The 23,094-nt window shown below is 34.2% G+C and overlaps 1 protein-coding gene across 1 annotated transcript; it reads left to right on the top strand.

Annotated features, from left to right (window-relative positions):
* Positions 1–1,434: 1,434 nt before the first annotated feature.
* On the top strand, positions 1,435–12,989 carry LOC124898930 (uncharacterized mitochondrial protein AtMg00810-like). The gene is made up of 2 exons (XM_047413199.1): positions 1,435–2,331; positions 12,792–12,989. Exons 1-2 carry the CDS (start codon positions 1,435–1,437, stop codon positions 12,987–12,989), a joined length of 1,095 nt encoding a protein of 364 aa, XP_047269155.1.
* Positions 12,990–23,094: the final 10,105 nt, after the last annotated feature.

The raw sequence follows: 23,094 nt of genomic DNA, 5'->3' as shown, positions 1-23,094 counted from the left end.
TTATTATATTTCTTTTATTGATGACTTTAGCAAATTTACATGGATATTTCCTATGAGTTCCAAAAATGAAGTTTATACAATATTTTTACGGTTTAAAACTCAAGTCGAGAAGTTCTTTGAGCACCATATAAAAGTGGTACAATCTGATTGGGGTGGTGAATATAGGAAATTATCCAACTTTTTTTGCTCAAGAGGGGATCGTTCATCACTTATTTTGTCCCCATACCCATGAACAAAATGGTACTGCCGAAAGAAAACATCATCATATTATTGAAATAGGTTTAACACTTCTCACACATGCGTCCCTTCCTCTCACCTTTTAGGATCATGCTTTTGCTACTGCCGTTTACACTATAAATCGTATCTCAACACCCTCTATCAATAATGTTTCAGCTTATGAGAAGTTGTTCAAACAAATTCCTGATTACCATTTTCTGAAAACTTTTGGCTGCGCATGTTTCCCATTCCTTCGTCCCTATAATTCTCACAAACTAGCCTTCCGATCCTTAAAGTGTATTTTCTTGGGGTATAGTGGAAATCATAAATGATATCAGTGTTTGCATATCCCTAGTGGCCGAATATATATCTCTCGGCATGTGGTTTTTGACGAGTTACAATTTTCTTTTGTTAGTTTATCTTCGACTTCAAATAGAGCACCGACTTTTGACTCTACTGTCATGACCTTGTTACCCATCATTGCTCCTTGTAATTCCACTTTACCTATCACTTCTACTAATAATAGTTCCATAGCAGATGTTGTTTCGCCAATTCCATAGTTAAACTCGTCAAATCCTTCTTCACCAAGTCCATCGTCAAGCTCACCAGTGTATTTTTGGGTCCCATCTGATTTGTCTCCATCTTCCATCCCTGCTATTAACCTTACTGTTGATTTTCCAGTAACTATTGATACACCTACCGTTGCTCTTAATTCTCAACCACCGGCTGCTCGGACCACATCCTTTGTACCTCATCCTATAGTTACCAGGAGTAAGAACAAATCACAACTTCCCCTAGCTCACATTACCAGAAAATATCCTTTGCCTTCATCTACCCTTCCACCTGAACCTACCTGTTTTACCCAAGACAACAAGGATCCAAAATGGCGAAAGGATATGCAAGAAGAGTACAACACCCTCTTGCAAAACGATACTTGGTCCCTTGTTCCATCCTTCACGGCAAAGAATATTATGGGATGGAAATGGATTTTTAAGTTAAAACTCAATCCTAGTGGCTCCACTGAGCGTTACAAGGCTCCTTTAGTGGCAAAGGGATTTATCCAAGAGGCTGGAGTGGACTATCATAAAATATTCAGTCCCGTGGTAAAGCCTACAATGATCCGAGTAATTGTCTTTAGCTCTGTCCAAAGGGTGGTCTTTACAGCAACTAGACGTTAAAAATGCATTTCTTCACGGGAAATTACATGAAAAGGTATACATGTCTCAACCCCCTGGATTTACTGATGCAAGATATCCCAACCATGTGTGCAAGATTCACAAAGTCCTTTATGGCCTTAAACAAACACCCCGGGCATGGTTTGAGAAGCTTAGCTCAAAATTGTTTGAACTCAATTTTGTACCTTCCAAATCTGATACATCTCTGTTTATACGCAATTTTGACGGCCATATTACTATTATCTTGGTGTATGTGGATGATCTTATTGTTACAGGAAGCTCTAATGAGTTCATTGCAAGCCTTGTTCTTCAATTGTCTAATGCATTTGCTGTAAAAGATCTTGGTAAGCTACATTACTTTCTTGGTGTTGAGGTCCATTATCAACCTACTGGATTGATCCTTACTCAATCACAATACGTAGGAAAACTCCTTGATCATGCCAATATGGATGGTGTAAAGCCAATTGGTACACCTATGGCCACAGGATTTCAATTGTCTCAATATGGGAGTTCATCATTTTTGGATCCATCATTGTATCGTAACTTGATAGGAGCTCTTCAATATATAACCATCACGCGTCCAGATGTGTCATTAACTATCAACAAATTATGTCAATTCATGCATAATCCTATGGATTTTAATTTCACTGCTATGAAATGTTTGTTGCGCTATTTAAAGGCAACTATAAACTTCAGTTTGCATTTATGTTCCGCTAGCTCCTTACCACTTCAGGCCTTCACAGATGTGGATTGGCCTGGTTGCCCAGATGATCGGTGGCCTACCAATGGTTATTGTCTATTTCTTGGAACCAATTTAGTGTCATGGAGCTCAAAAGAGCAGCGAGTGGTTGCACGATCTAGTACCGAAGCTGAATATAGGGCCTTAGCTGCGACTACCGCCGAAGTTACCTGGCTACAACATCTTCTTCAAGAGCTGCATGTCTCTCTTCCCCAAGATCCCATACTATGGTGTGATAATTTGTCCGCTACCTACTTCACTGCCAATCCTATTTTTCATGTCCAGATATATATATATATACAATTTATAAAACATATACACATGTATACATTAAATATACACATCTATTGAAGATATATACACAAATATACAAAACATATGCTACTTAATATAGTAAATTATTAATAATATATTATAGCAAATTAATAATATATTAGAAGTAAGTTTTTAATTTAAACTAGAAATTCAATTTAAATCATTAAATGAAAAAAATTACAAAGTAAGGACTAAGGAAGGAGTGAATGAATGTTGAATTTTATTGATTGCGAAATGATTCAAAATTTATAATTTACATGAATGGAAAATCTACAAATTATGCATCATTTTTTCCAACTCATTCATGTTAATATTAACGGGAACTTGCATAGGATAGTCAAAGTCAACGGGGGAAAAACCATGCATTGGACTTAATTCTGCTGAGTTCTCCCGTGAATACATAATTTCTTCAAGTTTTAGATCGTCATTCGACTCCGGTTCCATTCCTTGGTTTCTTCTTTTCGCTCTAATTCAATCTCTGAGGCAAACTAGAACATTCATTGCATTGCTTCCCAATGAGTGTCGGTTATCTCCAAGCTGCTGTCGTCCCTGACTAATGGCGCTCTCTGATGCAACGGTTGACATTAGAACATTCAAGATATCTCTAGCTAATCTTGAAAGTACAGGATATTGTGTTTCATTACTCCTCCATCAATCAACGTGTTGATCCGTCGTCTGCGATCCTCTGTCAGAGACCGAAGATAATCTTTCAGCTGTTCCCGATAACTTGATGTGTAAGTTCTCTCATCAACACTGTTCCAGCAAGGTAAATCATAAAAGGAATCAGGAAAACCACTATGTGCCATCCTTTTAGAAGATAATGGTTCCTCAGGAGGATGAGGAGCGACAATTAGAGTGCTATTTGTAGGTACGACTAAGTTAAATAAATCAGCATAGTGATTTTATAATTTTTTTATGTACTCATTCGCATCACCCAGAGCCGTCCACAAATCAGGTTGTACTTGTTCAGAATCATTGTTAGTATTTATTTCTAAGTTAGCATAAATAATAATACTAAAGTGGCACATAGTATTATATTTCATGCACGGATTCAGCATAGCACCAACTAAGTAAATAGGGGAAATCGGGAAAAAATATTTTTTAAATTTAGTAAACATGGCACCAATAGCTTCTTTATAACCTTCTTTATTTTTATATTCTTTGAGCAAACCAGAAATATCGGCTATATATGCCAAAATATTTCAAACAGTAGGATAATAAGCACCGGAAAATTCAACCGTAGCTACATAAAATTTTTCTAAAAACTTAACAAGATCATTAACTACAACCCAATCAGAATCATGTAGCATGCAATCAGTAGAATCAACAAATGAACCACAATGTTGGTTAAAAGCTAGTGTAATAGGAACTCTATATTTATAACAAGTTTTTAAAAAATCATACGTAGAATTCCATCTAATATCAATTTCCTCAGGCATCAATATCGGTGCAAGTCCATTTTCTTGACATTTAATTTTAAATTCTCTAATTTTTTTTCTTTGATTATTTTGTTGAATAAAACCAACACCAGGACAGATTTTTTCTATATAAAGCTCAAAAAACTCAAGACCATCTTTTACAATTAAATTATATATATATGACCTGCACACTTAATATAAAAAATTTCAGGCAACGGCGGAGATAACTTAGATTTTAATTTTTTTTTATAGCAGTCTTGTTGTTAGAAGCATTATCAAAAGCAATACATAAGATTTTATTTTCGATGCCATAAAATCCGGCAACTTTAACAATAGAATCAGCAATAAAATCTTCAGTATGTTTACGATCTTCATCATATAAAAAGGCAAGAATATGTTTTTGCATCACAAAATTACTATCCATCCAGTGACAAGTAACGGTTAAATAATTATTTTTATTTACAGCACGACCAAAATCAGAAGTTAGGGACAATCTACATTGAATATTTTTTAATAATGTTGATAAATAAAAATAATATTGTGAATGAAGTCTAAAAATATCAGATCGACAAGTACTTTTAAGAACACCATTAAACATAGGATTATAAATTGCTTGAATATAATGAATAAAAGTATCAGAAGAAGGAAAACTAAAAGGCAAACAACCCACAACTACCATTTTAGCTATTTCTTCTAGGTCCCTCAATTTATTATACTTTTTCATTACCTTACTGGTTGCTGGGTCCATTCTAATTTGCGTTGGCCCACCAACATCCCCACCACCTCGTGCAATATTTAACTCTCTTTCATGAGCATCACCTATATATCTCATTAACGTACCCGTACCCCCTTGCTTGCCTCCGCTTTTATGCTTATATATTTGTTGATAAATATTGCATTGCACCTCAGTATCTGATATACGTTCCAAAAATTGCCATGCAATACTAGTTGTTTTATGAGGTCTTGGGGCATGGGGAGGACGGAAAGGGAGATTAACCGATTCAGATCTAACGTTACCATTTCCTACTGCGGGTGTCTCACCAATATTTTCATCATCTTCGACTAAATTAACCACATCGACTTCATTTTCTTCTTCTATACCATAATTTTTTTGAGCTTCTACATAATTCATATCGTGAGCACCTATACCTATTTCTTCCTCAAAAAGTGTACCAAGCGGTACCGGAGCCGAAGGCACACGGGTATATCTACTACTTGAAGTACCTCTACCGCTAGCAATTCGCTTTTTACTACCACTATCGCTTTCGGGATAAATTTTTTTAACACCTTTAGTAGCGAGGTTTCTTAATTTATCCATAGTATAAATTAAATTAAACTAAAAAAATTTAAAATACACAAATATAATAAAATTAAATATTCAACAATTAATACAATAAATAAAAATTAAACGTAAGAGATGGAACGACAATACCAAATTTTGGAAGTATCCGAAGGTTGCGACTTTAGAAACTTCCACTCGTACTTTGTAAACGCAAAATTAAAAAATTAAAGTGAGCACTTTAGAAATTAAATATATTGAATATTTGAGAATTGAGAATTGAGAATTGAGATTTGAGAGAGAATGAGATTTGAGAGAGTGAAAAATTATGTGAAAAATGATTTGAAGGTGTAGGGTATTTATAGAGGTTTTTTTTAATATATGGGCCCAAACTAGCCATTTGGACCCAAAAACGGCTATATAGTCGTTGGGCCAACGACTAGTTTGGCCCAAAATCTATTTTAAAAAAAAATATTAAATTGGGTCGGGCCAGACCGGTTAACCTGCGTACCCTAATCGGGTTGGGTTCGAGCTGGGTTAACCAGACCCAAATTAAAAAAAATGGCCCGGTACCCGGTACCCGAAAGCCCTTGGGCTTATCGAACTGGGTCAAACAGGGTTGGTTTCATTACGTAGGCCGGTTCGGGCCAGTTCGAGCCGAGTCAACCTGGCCCACTTGACATCCTTACCTCTAAGGCAATAATTGTAGAACATCTCATAAATGAAAACATAATGTGGTAAAGTCAACTCTTACCGGTGGAGCATAATTTGTAGTTTGAAAGTCCTTGAGCCAAGTCTTGCCTCAAAGGCAATAGTTGTAGAACATCTCATAAATGAAAATATAACGTGGTAGAGTTAACTTTTGCCCGTGGGATATAATTTGTAGTTTGAAAGTCCTTAAGCTAGGTCTTGCCTCGAAGAAAATAGTTGTAGAACATCTCATAAATGAAGACATAATGTGGTAGAGTCAACTCTTGCCCGTGGGGCATAATTTGTAGTTTGAAAATCCTTGAGCCAAGTCTTGCCTCTAAGGCAATAGTTGTAGAACATCTCATAAATGAAAACATAACATGGTAAAGTTAACTCTTGCCCGTGGGGCATAATTTGTAGTTTGAAATTTCTTGAGCTAAGTCTTGCCTCTAAGGCAATTGTTGTAGAACATCTCATAAATGAAACATAATGTGGTAGAGTCAATTCTTACCCGTGGAGCATAATTTGTAGTTTGAAAGTCCTTGAGACAAGTCTTGCCTCTAAGGCAATAGTTGTAGAACATCTCATAAATGAAAACATAATGTGGTAAAGTCAACTCTTACCTGTGGGGCATAATTTATAGTTTGAAAGTCCTTGAGCCAAGTCTTGCCTCAAAGACAATAGTTATAGAACATCTCAGAAATAAAAATATAACGTGGTAGAGTCAACTCTTGCCCGTGAGGCATAATTTGTAGTTTGAAAGTCCTTGAGCTAAGTCTTTCCTCAAAGGCAATAGTTGTAGAATATTTCATAAATGAAAACATAATATGGTAGAGTCAACTCTTGCCCGTGGGTCATAATTTGTAGTTTGAAAGTCCTTGAGCCAAGTCTTGCCTCTAAGGCAATAGTTGTAGAACATCTTATAAATAAAAACATAACGTGGTAGAGTCAACTCTTGCCCGTGGGATATAATTTGTTGTTTGAAAGTCCCTGAGCTAAGTCTTGCCTCTTAGGTAAAAGTTATAAATCATCTCATAACTCAAAATACAATGTGGTAGTGTCAACTCTTGCAATGAAACATAACTTGTTGTTTGAAAGTTATAAGTCTTGCCTCTACAATGTAGTAGTGTTAACTCTTGCCCATGAAATGTAGCTTGTTGTTTGAAAGTCATAAGTCTTACCTTTATAATGTGATAGTGTCAACTCTTGCTCATGAGATGTAACTTGAATAGAAGCAATCGAAGAAAAGAACAACAATTATAAAAATTGCGGAAAAAGAGGAAAATGAAGAAAAATATTAAATAAATAAAAACCAAAGAAAATGTAGAAGTTGAGAGAGAATAGAAAAATAATAAATGTTGACAACAATGAAAAAAAAGATTAAAAAAAAATAAAGGTCGAGAAAAATTTAAAAAGAAAAAAAGAAAAGAAAAAATAAAATAAAAGAAAAATAAATTTTTTTTTTTTTTTTTTATAAAAGTAGACGTTGAGAGGTGTAATGAAAAAAAAATAAGGGTTGAGAAAAACTAAAAAAAATAAAAAAGAGAAAAGAAAAAATAAAAAATCAAAATAATATAAAAGAAAAAAGAAGACGTTGAGAGGTGTAATGAAAAAAAAAAAAGGGTTGAGAAAAACTAAAAAAAACTAAAAAAAGAGAAAAGAAAAAATAAAAAATCAAAATAATATATAAGAAAAAAGAAAAAAAAAAGAAGTTAAAAGAGGAAAAAAGGTAAAAAGTAAGGTTGAGAAAAATTAAAAACAAAAAGAGAAAAGAAAAAATAGAAATCAAAGTAAAATTAAAAAAAATAAAAATAAAAGTTGAAAGATATAAATATGGAGTTGTTATTCATTATGAGGATCATATATGTAATTTACTTCATTCATCAGGGGCAATTTCGTCCCAAAAAATTAGTTAATATGTAAAGGTTATTTTAAGGAAGCTTTTTCATTTGGAGCTAAAATTTGAAAGTCACCTCAATTCGGGTCTATTTTTGAGATTCACCCAGACTGGCTACAGTTGTCCATCTTTTTTAACTTGGGCCATTTTATTTTTCTAAAAATTACACAAATACACAACTTATGTTTTCAATATTACAAAAAATTTCAACTCCCTACATCTTACAAAAGTCCCACATATACATTTTTACAAAATGCTATGTATATGTCGGCTATGTTATGTATATTAATAGAGAGAGAGTAAAGTAATTAATAAAGTGAGAGTTTAAAAGGTTGCTATTTATGTTATTTATATTTTTTTTTAAATGGCCAGCCCATGTTCTTTTTCCAATTATATATTACTTAGTCCTTTCGTCCTAATTCTCCTTTCATTATTTATTTGATAAAGTTTGTACCATGTCAACTTGCGCGCATTTCAATTATCTCATCGATTGTCTCCGGCCTTCATAGTTGAAAGTAGAGTAGACAGTATGAGTTCTACACAGTCCAATAGCTTTATGAAATATGCGTACAATCTCGTATAATCTTTTTATTGTTAATTATTTTGTCAGATTGGATATATTATTAATAACTATATCACTAGAAGTGTATATTGTACCACTTGTACTTGAAGCGAAAATAGAATTTTTTACACTTAGATAACTTGTATCTTAAATTATATCTTAGTTGTATTTAAGTTGTTGATCAACTTGCACAAGTTGTATCTTAATTGTATTCAAATTGCTGATTGAGTTGCACAAATTATATGTTGTAGATTGAGAGGCAAATTTTTTATATAAATAGGAAGTTTTGCCTTCTCATTAAAATAGACCAAAAGAGAAGAAATAAAATCTCTCTACAAGCATTTCTTCTTTGTTTCCTAACTTTGTTAATTATTATATTTTTGCTAAGTTATTTTATACTTCTTCCATTTCGGAATAAGTGAATTGTTGGGGTATTTATTGGTGTTTCAAAATAAGTGAATTATTGAATTTTTTCTCAAATTTGTCCTTGTGATTTGACAACCAATTAACTTTTGAAAAGGTATTACAAGGTTAACTTTTTCTTTTTTTGGGGTAAAAATGGAAAGTTGTGTTAAATTTATGTCTTTAATGTTTTTTTCTTAATATATGTGCCAAAATTCAACAATTCATTTATTATGAAACGGAAGAAGTAACATACAAATGTAATATGTGCGTGTTTTTTTTTTTTGTTTCTCAACAATACTTGTTTTAGGGTCCAATCAAAACTTTTGTGGTATTCCATCTTCCGACACGTGGTTGTTAGACAGAGAGGCCTATAGGGAACTTGGGATCGGATATCCGTATATACTGCTTGATTCTGAATCAAGACTTCCACTAATCAACTATAACAAATTTCACTCCATCTAGTAACGGAGATAAGTAAGAGTGTAATAAGTGCTCGAAATAGATCTGAGACTAAATAAGTAGAAATCTGTAAAATCCAGTGCCCGAGATTGAATTCGGGACTAAAAATAATAGAATAGTGTAGAAAGGGCTAGAATCTCCCTCGACCAAAATGAGTAAATAATGATAGGTGAATAAAACGAAAAATGGATCAAAATCTACCTCAGCCCGAGTTTCAAAAGCAGTATGATAAGTTTAAAAGATCATAAACCAACAATAAGGAAGGTATCACTTCTATTTAAAATCAGTTTTAAAAGTAAAATGTAGGAATAAATCTCTCTTTGGAAGACAACACTAAAAACTAAGATTTTAGTTGGAATTGTATCCCAAAATAATTGAGAGCGCATATAAAGATATGCATGTTATCACCAGTATCTAAACAATAGAAATGTAAGAACTTAAGTGTCTATAAACTGAAATCACAACTCTCTCGGAGCACAAAATGCTAACTTCATGTCCAACTGGTCTCATAATCAAGGCCTCGGGCCCAACAATATATAGAGTAAAAGGATATCTAGATCCCAACTTAGAAAGCAAAAGTAAATAGGATTATCATTAGGAGAATTTAGCCGAGGAATATCATCTTTATAGAAAGGTACTGCCCGAAATCCTGCTCTAAAGATTACTAATGCCAACCTAAGGCCAAAGCAAGTAGACTAACAAGCTTTACAGAACCCTATAGCTATAGAGGGTATGCTACAGTAAGGCTCAAACTACAATTTTATCCCAAAGCTTCGCTAAATAGGTTAAATATCGACAACAAGATACAAATACAATTACTAGTGTCAACCTAAGGTTATGAAAGGTATATAAATGATCATAACACAATTCTATAGCTATAGTAGGCATTCTAAACAAAGGCTCAAGCTGCTTTTCTATACTAAAATCTCCCAAGGAAGGGTGAGACGACGAAAGCGATAATATAACCTTAAACCTATGATATAAATCCCCACCACACATGCAGCCTATACAATACACAATCTCATAGAAGAGAGTAGATCGTAGACTACCTCATGATCGAACTGCAGCCTCGAACCAACAAAAACTTATCATCTCCAGTGCTTGATCTTTGAACTTCGTTGTGCTATCATAAACACAATCTACTGGTCATTACGAGTAAAATAAGACCCATATTGCAATGATAAGCTTTCGGCCAAAAAATTGAGTCAAAAATAGGCTCATGGGACCTACGCACGAAATCTGAAAATTGAATCCTTCATTAAGTCCCTCAAAGGATAAGAAATGTGTGCTCAACATTTGAGCACAAACAGGGTCCAAATCAGAGCCTAAATCAACTCACAAGGTCCAAGAAAACTAAACCTCATAACCAAGAATTAATGGGTTCGCGGGGGTAGGGGGTGGGGAAACAAGGGAATAAAAGGAAAAATGACCAAAGAACAATAAAATAATGTACCTGAGTTCAACGGGATGAAACAACAGTATGAAATAATATTAGAGTTTGTGATCCGAATTTTGTTGGTTCGGTCCTGAAAAGATCACGGTGTGACCCATGTTTGAGAATTTTTTTGGGGGTCAGTGGTGGGCTTCGGGATTGGGCCTATTCTCCCCCACGGTATGATGGTTTTTAATATACGTCATTGAGACTTTCGTCTCCTCCTTTTATTCCTCCCCCTCTGCTCGTGGTTTTTTCTATCAAGGATTTTCACGTAAAATTTGTGTGTTCTTCTTTTTTTTTTTTAATTTTATGATATTGCTTATTCTTGTCCCTTTCAATAACAAATAACAACAATTCTCAAGCTTTATGGTCCAACAATAGCGGATTGAAGACTAAAAATGGAAAAGAAATTCAGGGAAGACAACAATATATAAGGTCAGGGGTATTTCATTGCATATCCAGTTTTGCTGAGGGAACAACCTCATTTTTCACTTGAACTGGTCAAAATCCAATTTTTGTATTGTCAAACCCCACATTGTGGGGTGGGCATAAAAGGCATCCTATTAAATGACATTTCATTTTTCAGAATTCGAACTCGATACATCTAATTAAATTCATGACCTACCATTTATTCATAACTTTTGGTATTGCACCCATGCTGTTGATAAACCAAAAAGGCTAAGGTTACACAACATTAGGATTGTGCATCACGTTGTTATATGATATATGTTTTGGTAAAAGAAGAGATACTGTACAAATAATTGCGGGTAGACCTATTCTTGTCAATTATGTGATTAATAATAATGTTTACTACCATTTGAAATATGTGCTAATGTCCTACTGTTGGAGAGTTAATGCAATAAATTAACGAAAAATATTTCTTATAGCTAGGGGCGCAACCATTTTTAGCTTAGGAGTTTATTCGAACCCTCTTCAATGAAAAATTATACTATTTATATGTTAGATTACGGGTCATAGTCTCTCATGTGGACTGATCCGACCCGACCCGTCCCGACCCAATTTTTATTTTAATTATCTGATATATGGAATATAAGAAGGGAGCAATTTAATTTTGAAAAATAGGCGGAACAGTTACTGAGTAACTATCTATCCACTTACTATTCCTGTACATATAGGCTTCTTCTTCTTGAAAAGAAAACAGATGAGAGAAACGAATACTACAGTAACTAAAAACATCAACAAAATTCAAAAGGAGGCTTTTAGTTTGTGAATTAATACTTCCTTTTTTAGAGAGATGAAAATTGATTTGGGGTGATTGTGTCAGTAGCAAATTCAATGACTTTCGGTGCAATAGAGTAAGGTACCCGAATTTGATAACAATGGTATCAGAGCCTGGTTAAATTGCCCTATTTTTAACTTGTTTTTCTCAAGTTCTGTGTGTGAAACTCTTGAAAAGAGCGTAAATATACATACCTGTTATAAAAGAATTTATATCCGAATGAAAATTGAGATTATGGACCTAATGTGATTCAGACATGCAAACTTCAGATCTAGAATCATACTCGTTATCACTGCACCACGGATCCGATTATAAATCCGTAATTTTTTTCTTTTTGATTTCTTCTTTCCACTCTTCCATGAAATTTGAATTAGGCTGAATTGTTCTTGAGATCGATGTGTAAAGAGTTAATACCATTTTTTCCTGCAACATCTTAAGACTCATATAATTTTTTTCTTGGTAAATAAGAAAATATGTGTTGAGGATTTAAGAAGAGGAAACAAAGAAGTTTTGGATTTTGTTCCTCCGTAAAGAAGATAAAAAACAAGAATCGTCTAGTCATAAAAATGATAAGGCACTAATTTAATTTTAATTTTTTTTGAAAAATGTGTCTTGCTCATTAATATTCTTGTATTATTTTCTTTTGGTCAAATTGCTCCTTTTTTAATATTAAATTAAAAAAAAAAAGGAAAATTGAAGCGTGTACTGCTGCTATATATTTTTTGGTACAAGATTTTATTTTCATGTTACTTCATGAATAGTAATATATTCCTTTTTAAGGTATTAAAAATGACTCTTAATAATTTTGGTGATATAAGTATTAGAATTAGACTTGATATAATTCTTGTCTTGACAGGTCCCAAAATTTATTTTAAATAGATTTTGCCTTAAAAAAAATGTGACATAAGTTGTCACATTGAGTGATTAAACCATTCTAATTGTTTCTTGTTTCTTATTTCAGAAATGGTTGAACGGGGACAAACTCAAATCACTCCGAGTGGGAGTTCTCGATGTTGAACAAAGATACAAAGTGGAAGAGGATGTCGTCGAAGGGCATGTTCTCGAGGTCGTGAGATCATACGAAATGATATCTCTAGGACGACACAAAATCTGTTACGGAATGAAGGGGCTATACGAAGGGAAAGAGAGAAGAAAATAAAAGAGTTCAAGTCTTTTAAGATGTCACCTAGTATTACAGTTGCTAGTTTTATTCATTTATTTGAATTAAAACGTGAAGAACAGGAAAACTATGTATAAATCTCGGATTGGAAAGCATTAGGTCTTTTAGAAAACCCTCTCTATGATCCTTGGGGATAGATATTAATTGATGTTTACCATGAGATTTGACCTGGCGAGCCTTTTTGGGTGTATATAAGTCGTCTAGAATATTTGTGGAATGACTTTTATCTTTAGATTGACTTTTAACAGGAAGTTATTTATTAACTTTATATTATATAAATATTAAGTTGTTTATCTCCTTTTATATGAATTTCATTCATTTATTTGATTTTAAAATGACTTATATGGAAGCTATCATTCTAATACACATTAAGAAATTAATTTCTAATTTTGGTCAAATGTTTAGTTCGTAGAAGATGATCGGATTCTTAAGTGTCCTTTCGATTATACACTAAACATGAAATCTTTATGTGAAATTATTTGCTTGAATGTGTAACTTGCATGCATAATTGATAAGATACTTGTGTGATTATCTCTTAATAACAGACATGGTATCAAAAAGCATAATTATTGACTTAAACAAAAGAGAAAAACTAAATGGAGAAAACTACGACATTTGGAGTCTTAAAATATGGTATGTACTGAAAGAGCAAAATACTCTTGAAGATTTTAACCATGTCTTAAGTCTATCAGAAGAGGGTAATACTGCATAACACAGAAGAGACCTTGAAGCTTATATAAGACTTGGAAAAAGGTTGATTCCATTGCACATGGAATTATTGTAAATTTTGTGGTTGATAATCTCATACATGAGTGTGAGAAGTTTCCTACTACCAATGCCATCTGGGCACACTTTATAGGAACATATGGGGGGTACTTCTATCACCCGCCTCAGACATTTCACTATCAAGTTTGACACTTACAAGAAGCGACATGATCAAAACATCAAACAACACCTTAGGGTGATGTCGAATATGATAGCTCAACTCAAAAGTGTAGGTCATGTTCTCTCAGATGAGCAGTAGGTTCAGGCAGTGATCCGATCACTTCCCAACAGTTGGGAACACTTGAAGGTCCACGTAACCAACAATGATAGCATCAAAACTTTTTTTTATGTTGCCCGTCATGTTGAACTTGAAGATGAGTGACTTGGTGCTGTTAAAGTTGCTTCTAATGCCTTTATGGCAGAATCAAGTAGTAAGAACTCTTCGGGATTCAAGCGTAAGAAGACATGGAAAAAGAACGGAAGGGTAAAGAAACCAAAGAAGGACCCTCCGAGAAAAAAAATAAGCCAAATTCTAAGAAGGGAAAAGGTTTTTTCAAGAAGAAAGACAAGAGCAAGATGAAGTGATACAATTGCCAAGTTTTGGGGCATTTTTCTTGTGAATGTCCTGAGCAGAAAAAAGTAGCATTTCTAAACGCAACTCTAAGTGCTACATATGTTTCTTGCACTGCTTTATTAACCGAATCTTATCCTGTGTGGATTGTACACTCGGGAGCCACAGACCATGTGAGTCGAGATCAAGAAATGTTTGTGGAGTTCTGTTGAGTTTTACCTGGATCAAGGTGGATCTATGTAGGAAATAATGCAATACTTAAAGTCAAAGGGATTGGTACTTGTAAATTAGATTTGTGTGGAGGTCGGTCTTTAATGTTGCATGATGTCCTATATGCTCTAGAAATTCGATGAAACTTAGTGTTTGTGTATTTTCTTGTAGATGTTAGTTTTCATTTGTTTTTAGTCTTAATTGTGTAAGAATCATTCTAGATAATGTTTTTTTTATGGTTTTGGACATCATTATGATCATTTTATTATTTTAGATTGTAATCTTTCAACTTATGACTATTATGTTGACCATTGTATAATGTCATGTTATTCAAGTAATAATGATGTTGATATACTTACATGGCATGATAGATTGGGTCATATAGGGCAAGATCGAATGAATAGATTGGAAAAGAAAGACATTTAGGTTCTTTCTCCAAAATTGAAATGCCAACTTGTCAAAATTGTCTTGCCTAAAAGATTATATGTAAACCATTTGGGAAGGCTAAAAGAGCCGAATTTCCATTATAATTAATCCATTCTGATATTTGTGGCTCAATGAATGTGAGGTCAAGGACTGGTCCTTCATATTTCATTACATTTATTGATGATTTCACGCACTTTGGTTATTCATTGGTGAATTGGGAATATATGTTCATTAGTGAATTGGAAGATGGAAGTACTACTAAAATTGGATCACGAGATGTCACATTCCTGGAAAATGATTTTTTAAAAAGGGGTGGAATAAAGGAAAATAAGCCTTTTTACAAAATGTTGAATTCAGATGATCAAATAATGTCATCGAACATGCTTGATAATTCAATAGAACGAGAAATGATTCTTGGTCCAAGTGGGAGTTGTGATCCTAAAATTTCATTGAAGAATCTAAACTTCAATTGCGTAAGAGAACCAGAAAAGGTGTTCCCAAATGATCTTATGAGATTAAGGATTATGTCTTCATGGTATCTCCCATATAATTAGATGAACCTAATTATGTGACTGAGGCTTTACCGAGTCCTGAAAAAGATGAATGGATAAAAGTGATGAAAACAGAACTAAAGTCCATGAAAACCAATGAAGTCTGGGATCTAGTTGACCTTCCTTCTGACTGTAACGCTATTGAGAATAAATGAATTCTTAAAGTTAAATGCAAATCAGATGGGTCAATAGAAAGGCACAAAGCACGATTGATGGCAAAAGGTTTTATTCAAGAAGATGGAATAGATTATGAGGAAACTTTTTCACCAGTTGTGAAATTTACCTCAATTCGCTTGCTTTTGGCTATAGTTACACGTTTAGATTTAGAATTACACCAAATGAATTTGAAGACCGCTTTTCTCAATGGAGAACTAAATGAGGAAATCTATATGGAACAACTTGTAGGTTTTATTGTTAAAGGCCAAGAAAAGAAGATTTGTAAATTAAATAGATCAATATATGGCCTTAAGCAGTCTTCAAGGCAGTAGTACCTGAGATTTCATAATAAAGTGATTTCATTTGATTTCACCATGATCGATGAAGACCATTGCATCTATGTGAAAAAGTCCAATGAAATATTTGTGATTCTTTCGCTTTATGTGGATGATATATTATTAACTGAAAATAATTTAGAGTATGTCAAAACTGTTAAGTCATGGCTTTCAGAGTCATTTGACATAAAAGATATGGGTGTAGCAGACTATGTATTGGGTGTTAAAATCCAACAAGACCGTTTTAAGAAAATTTTGAGTCTATCTCAAGAAACATACATAATGAAAATTTTGGAACATTTTTGAATGAATAGTTACAAATCCATGGATACTCATATAGCAAGAGGTGAAACTTTAAACCTTGAAATGTCTCGAGTACCATATTCCAATGTAGTTGGGAGTTTGATGTACACTATGATGTATACTCGTCCAGACATTTGTTATGCCGTAGGTCTGGTTAGAAAGTATCATTCCAATCCTGGAAGAGATCATTAGAAAATAGTAAAGAGAATTTTTTGATACCCGAAGGGAACTGCTGATTATTCACTATGCTATAGTGTATCCGATTTATCCATAAGAGGTTATATTGATGCTGATTGGGCTGGTGAGCGGTATGATAGAAAATCAACTTCCAATTATGCCTTATTGCTAAATGATGGTGCAATTTCATGGAAAAGTAAGGAACAAACTTGCACAGATCTGTCAACTATGAAATCAGAATTTATGGCTTCTGCATCTGTAGTACAAGAAGCTATTTGGTTGAAGAGATTCTTTGAGCATTTGACTATCATACAGAATTCTAAGGGTCCCATGATTTTAAATTGTGATAGTCAAGCGGCTATCGCATATACAAAGGATCCTAAATATCATAGCAAGACCAAGCACATTGATATTAAGTATAACTTTATAAGAGACATAGTAGCAAGTTGAGAAATAAATTTATAATACATTCCTACACGAGAAATGATAGCTGAGCCCTTTACTAAGGCGATATCTAGAGACTTGTTTGAGAAACATGTTATGGCTCTAGGATTACGTAGGATATTATTATGTTTATGTATTGTGGATGACTTGATTGTAATTATTATCAAAATAAGAATCTTGAATTTATGTCCAATCTCATATTCATGTGAAAATGTGTTTTATTGATACAGTGTGTCAAACAAGTCGTGACATTAGATCTCTCACACAAGTAATTGCCTCTTACATTGAGGAACATGAATAGAAGTTCCACCATAAGATAATGACTTATTTTGTAAAGCCAGATATGAGTTTCTTTAAGAATATAGATTTGAGCATTATTAAAGGAAAAACTCAGGTTAGACATTTAGAAGTGTCTAGACCTAGATCTGTACGATGTTGAATGGCTAAAAGAAAAGGACACATGCATCAATATAAGGTGAGAACATCGTAGCACGTTTTTCATACCACGTGTGCTTAGCGACCAATGGGTTAATAGAAGAATGAATCCTTGCTTCTTTATTGTGTAATACCCACAAAGTTACTTTAAGTTTTCATTGAAATACCTTTAGACCTTTAACTGTTTCTTGAAGTTTCAATCGGTGTTGCTACTTTAGCATGTTACTAATAGCCATGAAAGATTGGGCAATGCGGTGCATGTCTAGAAAAGCAGTTGATTTGGAACAAATAGATTCGAGTAGAAAGGAAAAACGATTAAAATAAACATTTCAACTTGTCTACACAAGCCGACTGTTACATGACAGCGCCTAAGCGCACACGCAAGTGCACGTGGTCTTATCAAGTAGTAAATTTTCCTTAAAGAAATCCAAGTATCGACCCAATAGGGACTTGATTCAACACGATTCAATTCGATTTCACAATTTAGATTAATTCGGTGCAAGAGTAACCAAATAGAGAGTTTGAAAATTGTAAATTAAAACTAAAGTAAACAATGCGAAAATTAAAGTCTTGAAACAATCAATGGAGTAAAACCCAGGGTTAAAGAACTTCAAACAATCATACTCTGTTATTGAATTTCATTCGTTAACTTACTTATCTTAGTTGTTGATTCGTAGGGTTAATTGCATGATCATGGTCTCCCGACCTCTAATCTTTTACCAAATTTGGACATTACAACTACATCATTGAGCGAGGATGTAATAATTCAATTTAGTGTTTTAAAGCTATCATCCTACATTTGAATCAAGTAAGGCATCTAAGTACATCCCTGTCCAAGACGCTAATTCAAATTCTTTATTTTATAAAAGAATACAAACCCTAATTTGTTTATTCCCATGTCTATCTCTCTATTCTCTCTCCCGAGATCACAAGGTCAACAATATATGTATTTTATAGGTGATCGATCCATAAAATAATTAAAATAAGAATAAACAAACAACCAAATATGATAAGCAAATCCAACAAAATTAATCCAAAAAATAGTACTCATGTTCTTGGCTTTAACCCCGAAAAGGGAGTTTTTAGCCACTCATAGCCATAATCAACATCCAAATTATTGTATGAATGATTAAAACCATAAAGAAAGCTAATTAAAGAAACAAAAACCTAAAAAGAAGTTGTGGTAGCCTCGAAAGTTGTTCCAATCGATCTAGGGGTTTCAAGATGTTTAAAACGGAGTTTGGGATGTTATATTTTTAGTAGACAAGTCATAAACCGACTTGGATTAGGTTTCCGTACTATTTTCTTTTAGCTGGGCAAAATTTTACCGACTTTGGGAATAACCGCATTGCGGTATAGTGCCAAATTCCATCACTGGGCACTTTTCTCCCGATTTTGGTGCTCACCGTGAAGCATTGTAATTGCGTTGAGCTACTGAGCTACTGTTTTTGGACAAATGACAATTGACTCAACACTGCCGTGATATGTTTTACCATTTTGGACCCTTTCTGAATCCAATGGTGTGCAGAACTTTCCCATTGTCCAATCACACAGTCCACACGCGCCCAAGACATTTTAGGGGTCCAAATTGCATCAATTTGTGTATTATGCTTTTGTTGAGCCATTCCAAGCCTTTTTAAGTTGTTTCCACTTGATTTGAAGCTTGTATATCCTTTATATATCATCATAATCCATTAACCAAGCATCCTATAGCATTATAAACAACAATTTAGAGCTCAAAACAACACAACATCCAAAATGGTGAATAAAAAACAAGAGCTAAGCATAGGCTAATTTCACTTTGATCTTTAACTTATTGTTTTGACCCTTGGCTCGATCCAATTGAACCTTGAAAATTATGCACAAGTTATTTCACATATAAATACAAAATAATAACCTTGGGAACTCATTAAACACATTATAATCCAATTCGATAGACTAGACAAACACCTAGCTTGATCTAGTCACACTGGTTTTCTCGGTTGACTTCCAAATGATCAATTTGAATCAAAATTTGTGTGAAAACACTATTAAACACTGTAAAAACATACATGGACACTTAAATGCATATTTATATCATTACAAACACATTAAGCACATGAATCATCCTCAAAACAAGGCTAAATAGGCTAGAATAGTAGCGTTAGAATGCATAAATACACCCAACATCACCACCCCACACTTAAAGCCTTGTTCGTCCTTGAAAAACTCTTAAATATAAGCATCATGAGATAAAGATACTCCAAACTTCTACTAAATTCAAGACACTCAAGTTAGTACGGCAATGACTACACGGAATGCAAGTTTCTACACTAAGCATGTTACTTAAACAATTGAAAGCTCAAGAATTCTACTTGAAGACATCCTAGCCTAAAGAATTGACTCAACACATTGAAAACTAATAAATATTGCTCAATATGATACATCATACAAATCACCCTCATTCATCAAACATGTGTTCCTCACAACAAGAGAGTTACCCATAGTCACTCATATAAATACAAATTCTAGCACAATGGGTACAAGAATAAATTTACCCTCACTCTCACAAAGAATTCACAAGTTACACATAATGAACCATACGATTTCCCTTAGTGTCATACTCCACTATATCATAACAACAACAACAACAACAAACCTAGTGTATTCCCACAAAGTGGAGTCTGGGGAGGGTAGAATGTACGTAGTCCATACCGCTACTCCAAAGAAGTAGAGAGGCTATTTTCGATAGACCCCCAACTCAAGATAGAGAATACTAAGAAAGAGCATAATGCACCATTAAGCATGGTGGGTGTCATAACATAAAAGGAATAAGACTTACTAAAAATAAAATAGAAATCAGAGCAATACGAAATAAGATAAATAAGCGCAATATGAAATAAGAGATAAGAAATATGGCATCCGGAAAGTACGACCCCCACCTATGGACACAGTCTTGGGATTACTAGCCCAGCTATACATGAGCTCTTCTACTACTAGCTATAACCCACGCATGCGACCTAGCCCTCTACTCTTATCCGCGACCTCCACACCTTCCTATCTAGGGTCATGTCCTCAGTAAGCTGTAGCTGCTCCATATCATGTATAATCACTTCCATCCACTACTTCTTTGGCCTACCTATCCTCCTCCAAAATCCATCCAATGCTATCCTCTCACACCTATGAACTGGGGTATTGTAATACCCCATATATTTCTAAGCTAGAAAATAAAGCATTATTCCTACGCATGAAACCTTCTATCTTGTGATTCATGTTTTAGTACATGAATTAGGATGAGTATCTTAGTAATAATAGAGATTATGACGTGTTAATCATGTTAATAAGAGTCACTTAGAGTAAGCCAAGCTAAGAACTTTTGAATCCACCAAATTTTCATGTGTGATTTCAATAGGTCATATTTGAACTAGAATAACTTGATTTATAGGTGATATTTTGGCAAATTTATACCCTCCAAATTGTATACAATTGAATAGGATTTCCATCGATACCAAATTCGCCTAAAACGGACACCCGGTGAAGAAGTTATGACTATTTAAAGTTTTAGCAGTGTTATTTCAGTCAGTGGCACGTCGTGCCATAAGCCAAAATGACATTTGTCAATTTCCAGTCTCTCTCCATGATTCCACCATATTGCAGTGAGTTTCCAGGTCATAAACAAGTGGCAACGCGATGTCTCCTCGTCGCGCCAGAGTATTTGGGCTCATCTAGAGGGGTATTTGGGTCATCTTCCCGCCCCTATATAAGCTCCCAAACATGGAATTAAGCCATTATTTCACCAAAATATACTCTTTTTTATAAAATTTCTCTCAAGAACACATTAGGGTTTCAATTGTTGGATTCAAGTTCAAGCAAATTCTACCATCAAATTACCAGAATCTCTTCGTCAATCTTCACTAAATCAAGAACTAAGGTATGCATGTGTTCATTCATGGACTCCTTTCTTCCATAAAGTTCAAGAAACCTATTTTAAACTATATGCCATGCTTTCTATGTTTTGATTTGATTGTTGATCTTGTTTATGTGTTGAATGATGTCAAGATAGAATCTTTATGGGTTTGTATGAAACTAGGATGGCATGTTAGTTGAAATATGTGAACTTTGGGTGATATAGGTTGTTGTATTCATGATAAACCTATGCCCAAAGTGGTGTATGTAAGGTGTTTGATAAAATTCTTAGGATGATAGAATTCATGTCCCATGATTCAATAGTACTTAAATGACAAATCCACGTTCTATGCTCTATGATTTCACATGAATTTCACGTTATTGTTATGTGTTGCTGTTGTGATATGGAATTAGCATGATATTAAAGCTATGAAAGTATATACATATTGTATGCATTCTATTCTATGTATAAGAAGTTGAGCATCATGTATAGTATGAAATCCCCTACTTATGATATTGTGAATTTTGGACTCTACTCTTATGATCAAGTCAGTCATGTGTGTTAGTTTCCTTCCATCGAGTTCTGGGGGTACTGTACCCAAAAAATATAGTTGTGTGCCTAGAGCCATATCATGATTTCACGATACTCTCAGTCAAGCCATGTTCCATAGAACTCAGTCAGTCACGTGACTCAGGAAAGTTCAGCAAATCAGTTCAGTGTCTTTCAGTTGGGAGTAAGATTCAGCATCGAGTGAACCCAAGGATGGGGACTCACCTGTCACAGTCAGAGGGTGTGATTCCTAGAAAAAATCCTTGCATTCCAGAACTACATAGCCAGTTTAGGTTGAGATGTCCCTACCCATAGGGCTAATGCATCTCCTTTGAGTTTACCTAATAGCAGGGAAGACGGAATGAGCTTTAAAATAGAATAAGGTTTATTCACATGTTGTCTCTATCCATGGCACGGTATTGACACCCTTCTAGATGGGGTTACAGGTTGGAGCCCAACCAGTTCAGTTTTGGGGCATGTCGATTAGATGATTGCCTCCCACAGTCTCAGTTTTAGTCTTAGTCTCAGTTTCAGTAATAGACTCAGATAGTTCTTTAGAATATCAAATCTTATACTGTCAGATACAGTCGCTCAGTATCAATTACATCGGTAATGCTGATCATCACAATTATATCAGTTATATCAGTCATCATAGTTACGTTATCAGTATTTATTTTCACAACTATTAGACACAGTCAAGTAGACCAGTTCTTCATAATTCAAACTATCAGAAATAGTCATTCATCTATTCAGTACCTCAGTATCAATGAAGTTATGTTGTCAGTAATCAGACTCAGTAATCAATATCACCACGAGTTCAGCTATAGTTACTTATGCATGTATTTATTCTCATGTTCATATTAGTTAGCATTGTTCATGCATATAACCCTTTGCATTTAGCCTACCTCACTCGTATACTCAGTATATTCAGTCGTACTGATGCATTTGCATTATGGTGCTTTATCTTATGTTACACCATAGGTTCAGAGGTACGAGCTCCAGATCAGCAATAGATTTCAGTAATAGCAGTCAGAGTTAGAAGCAAGTCCTCATCTTTTGAGGACACGATGATTTCATTACTATTTTAGTTTTAAGTTTATTTTAGTAGTTGGATTTAGTTGGGGACATGTCCCATCAACTCCTTGTTCAGAAATTTTAGAGGCTTTCCAGATTATAGCATGTCAGACAGTTATTTCAAATTTGTTTTGGTATGGTTATACCATTTTCAGAAATTGTTCTTATCAGATGTTTATTCAGTTGAACCTTATGGCCATTC

This window comes from Capsicum annuum, chromosome 1 (genome assembly GCF_002878395.1).
Source record: "Capsicum annuum cultivar UCD-10X-F1 chromosome 1, UCD10Xv1.1, whole genome shotgun sequence".
Taxonomy (NCBI): domain Eukaryota; kingdom Viridiplantae; phylum Streptophyta; class Magnoliopsida; order Solanales; family Solanaceae; genus Capsicum; species Capsicum annuum.
The sequence above is the reverse complement of the archived record's forward strand: the minus strand, read 5'-3'. Positions and strand labels throughout refer to the sequence as shown.

Coding starts and splice junctions, on each gene's coding strand:
- LOC124898930 (XM_047413199.1), top strand. CDS start 1,435: ATGTCTCAACCCCCTGGATTTACTGATGCAAGATATCCCAACCATGTG. Junction 2,332..12,791: donor ATCTTCTTCAAGAGCTGCAT/GTCTCTCTTCCC, acceptor TTCTTATTTCAG/AAATGGTTGAACGGGGACAA.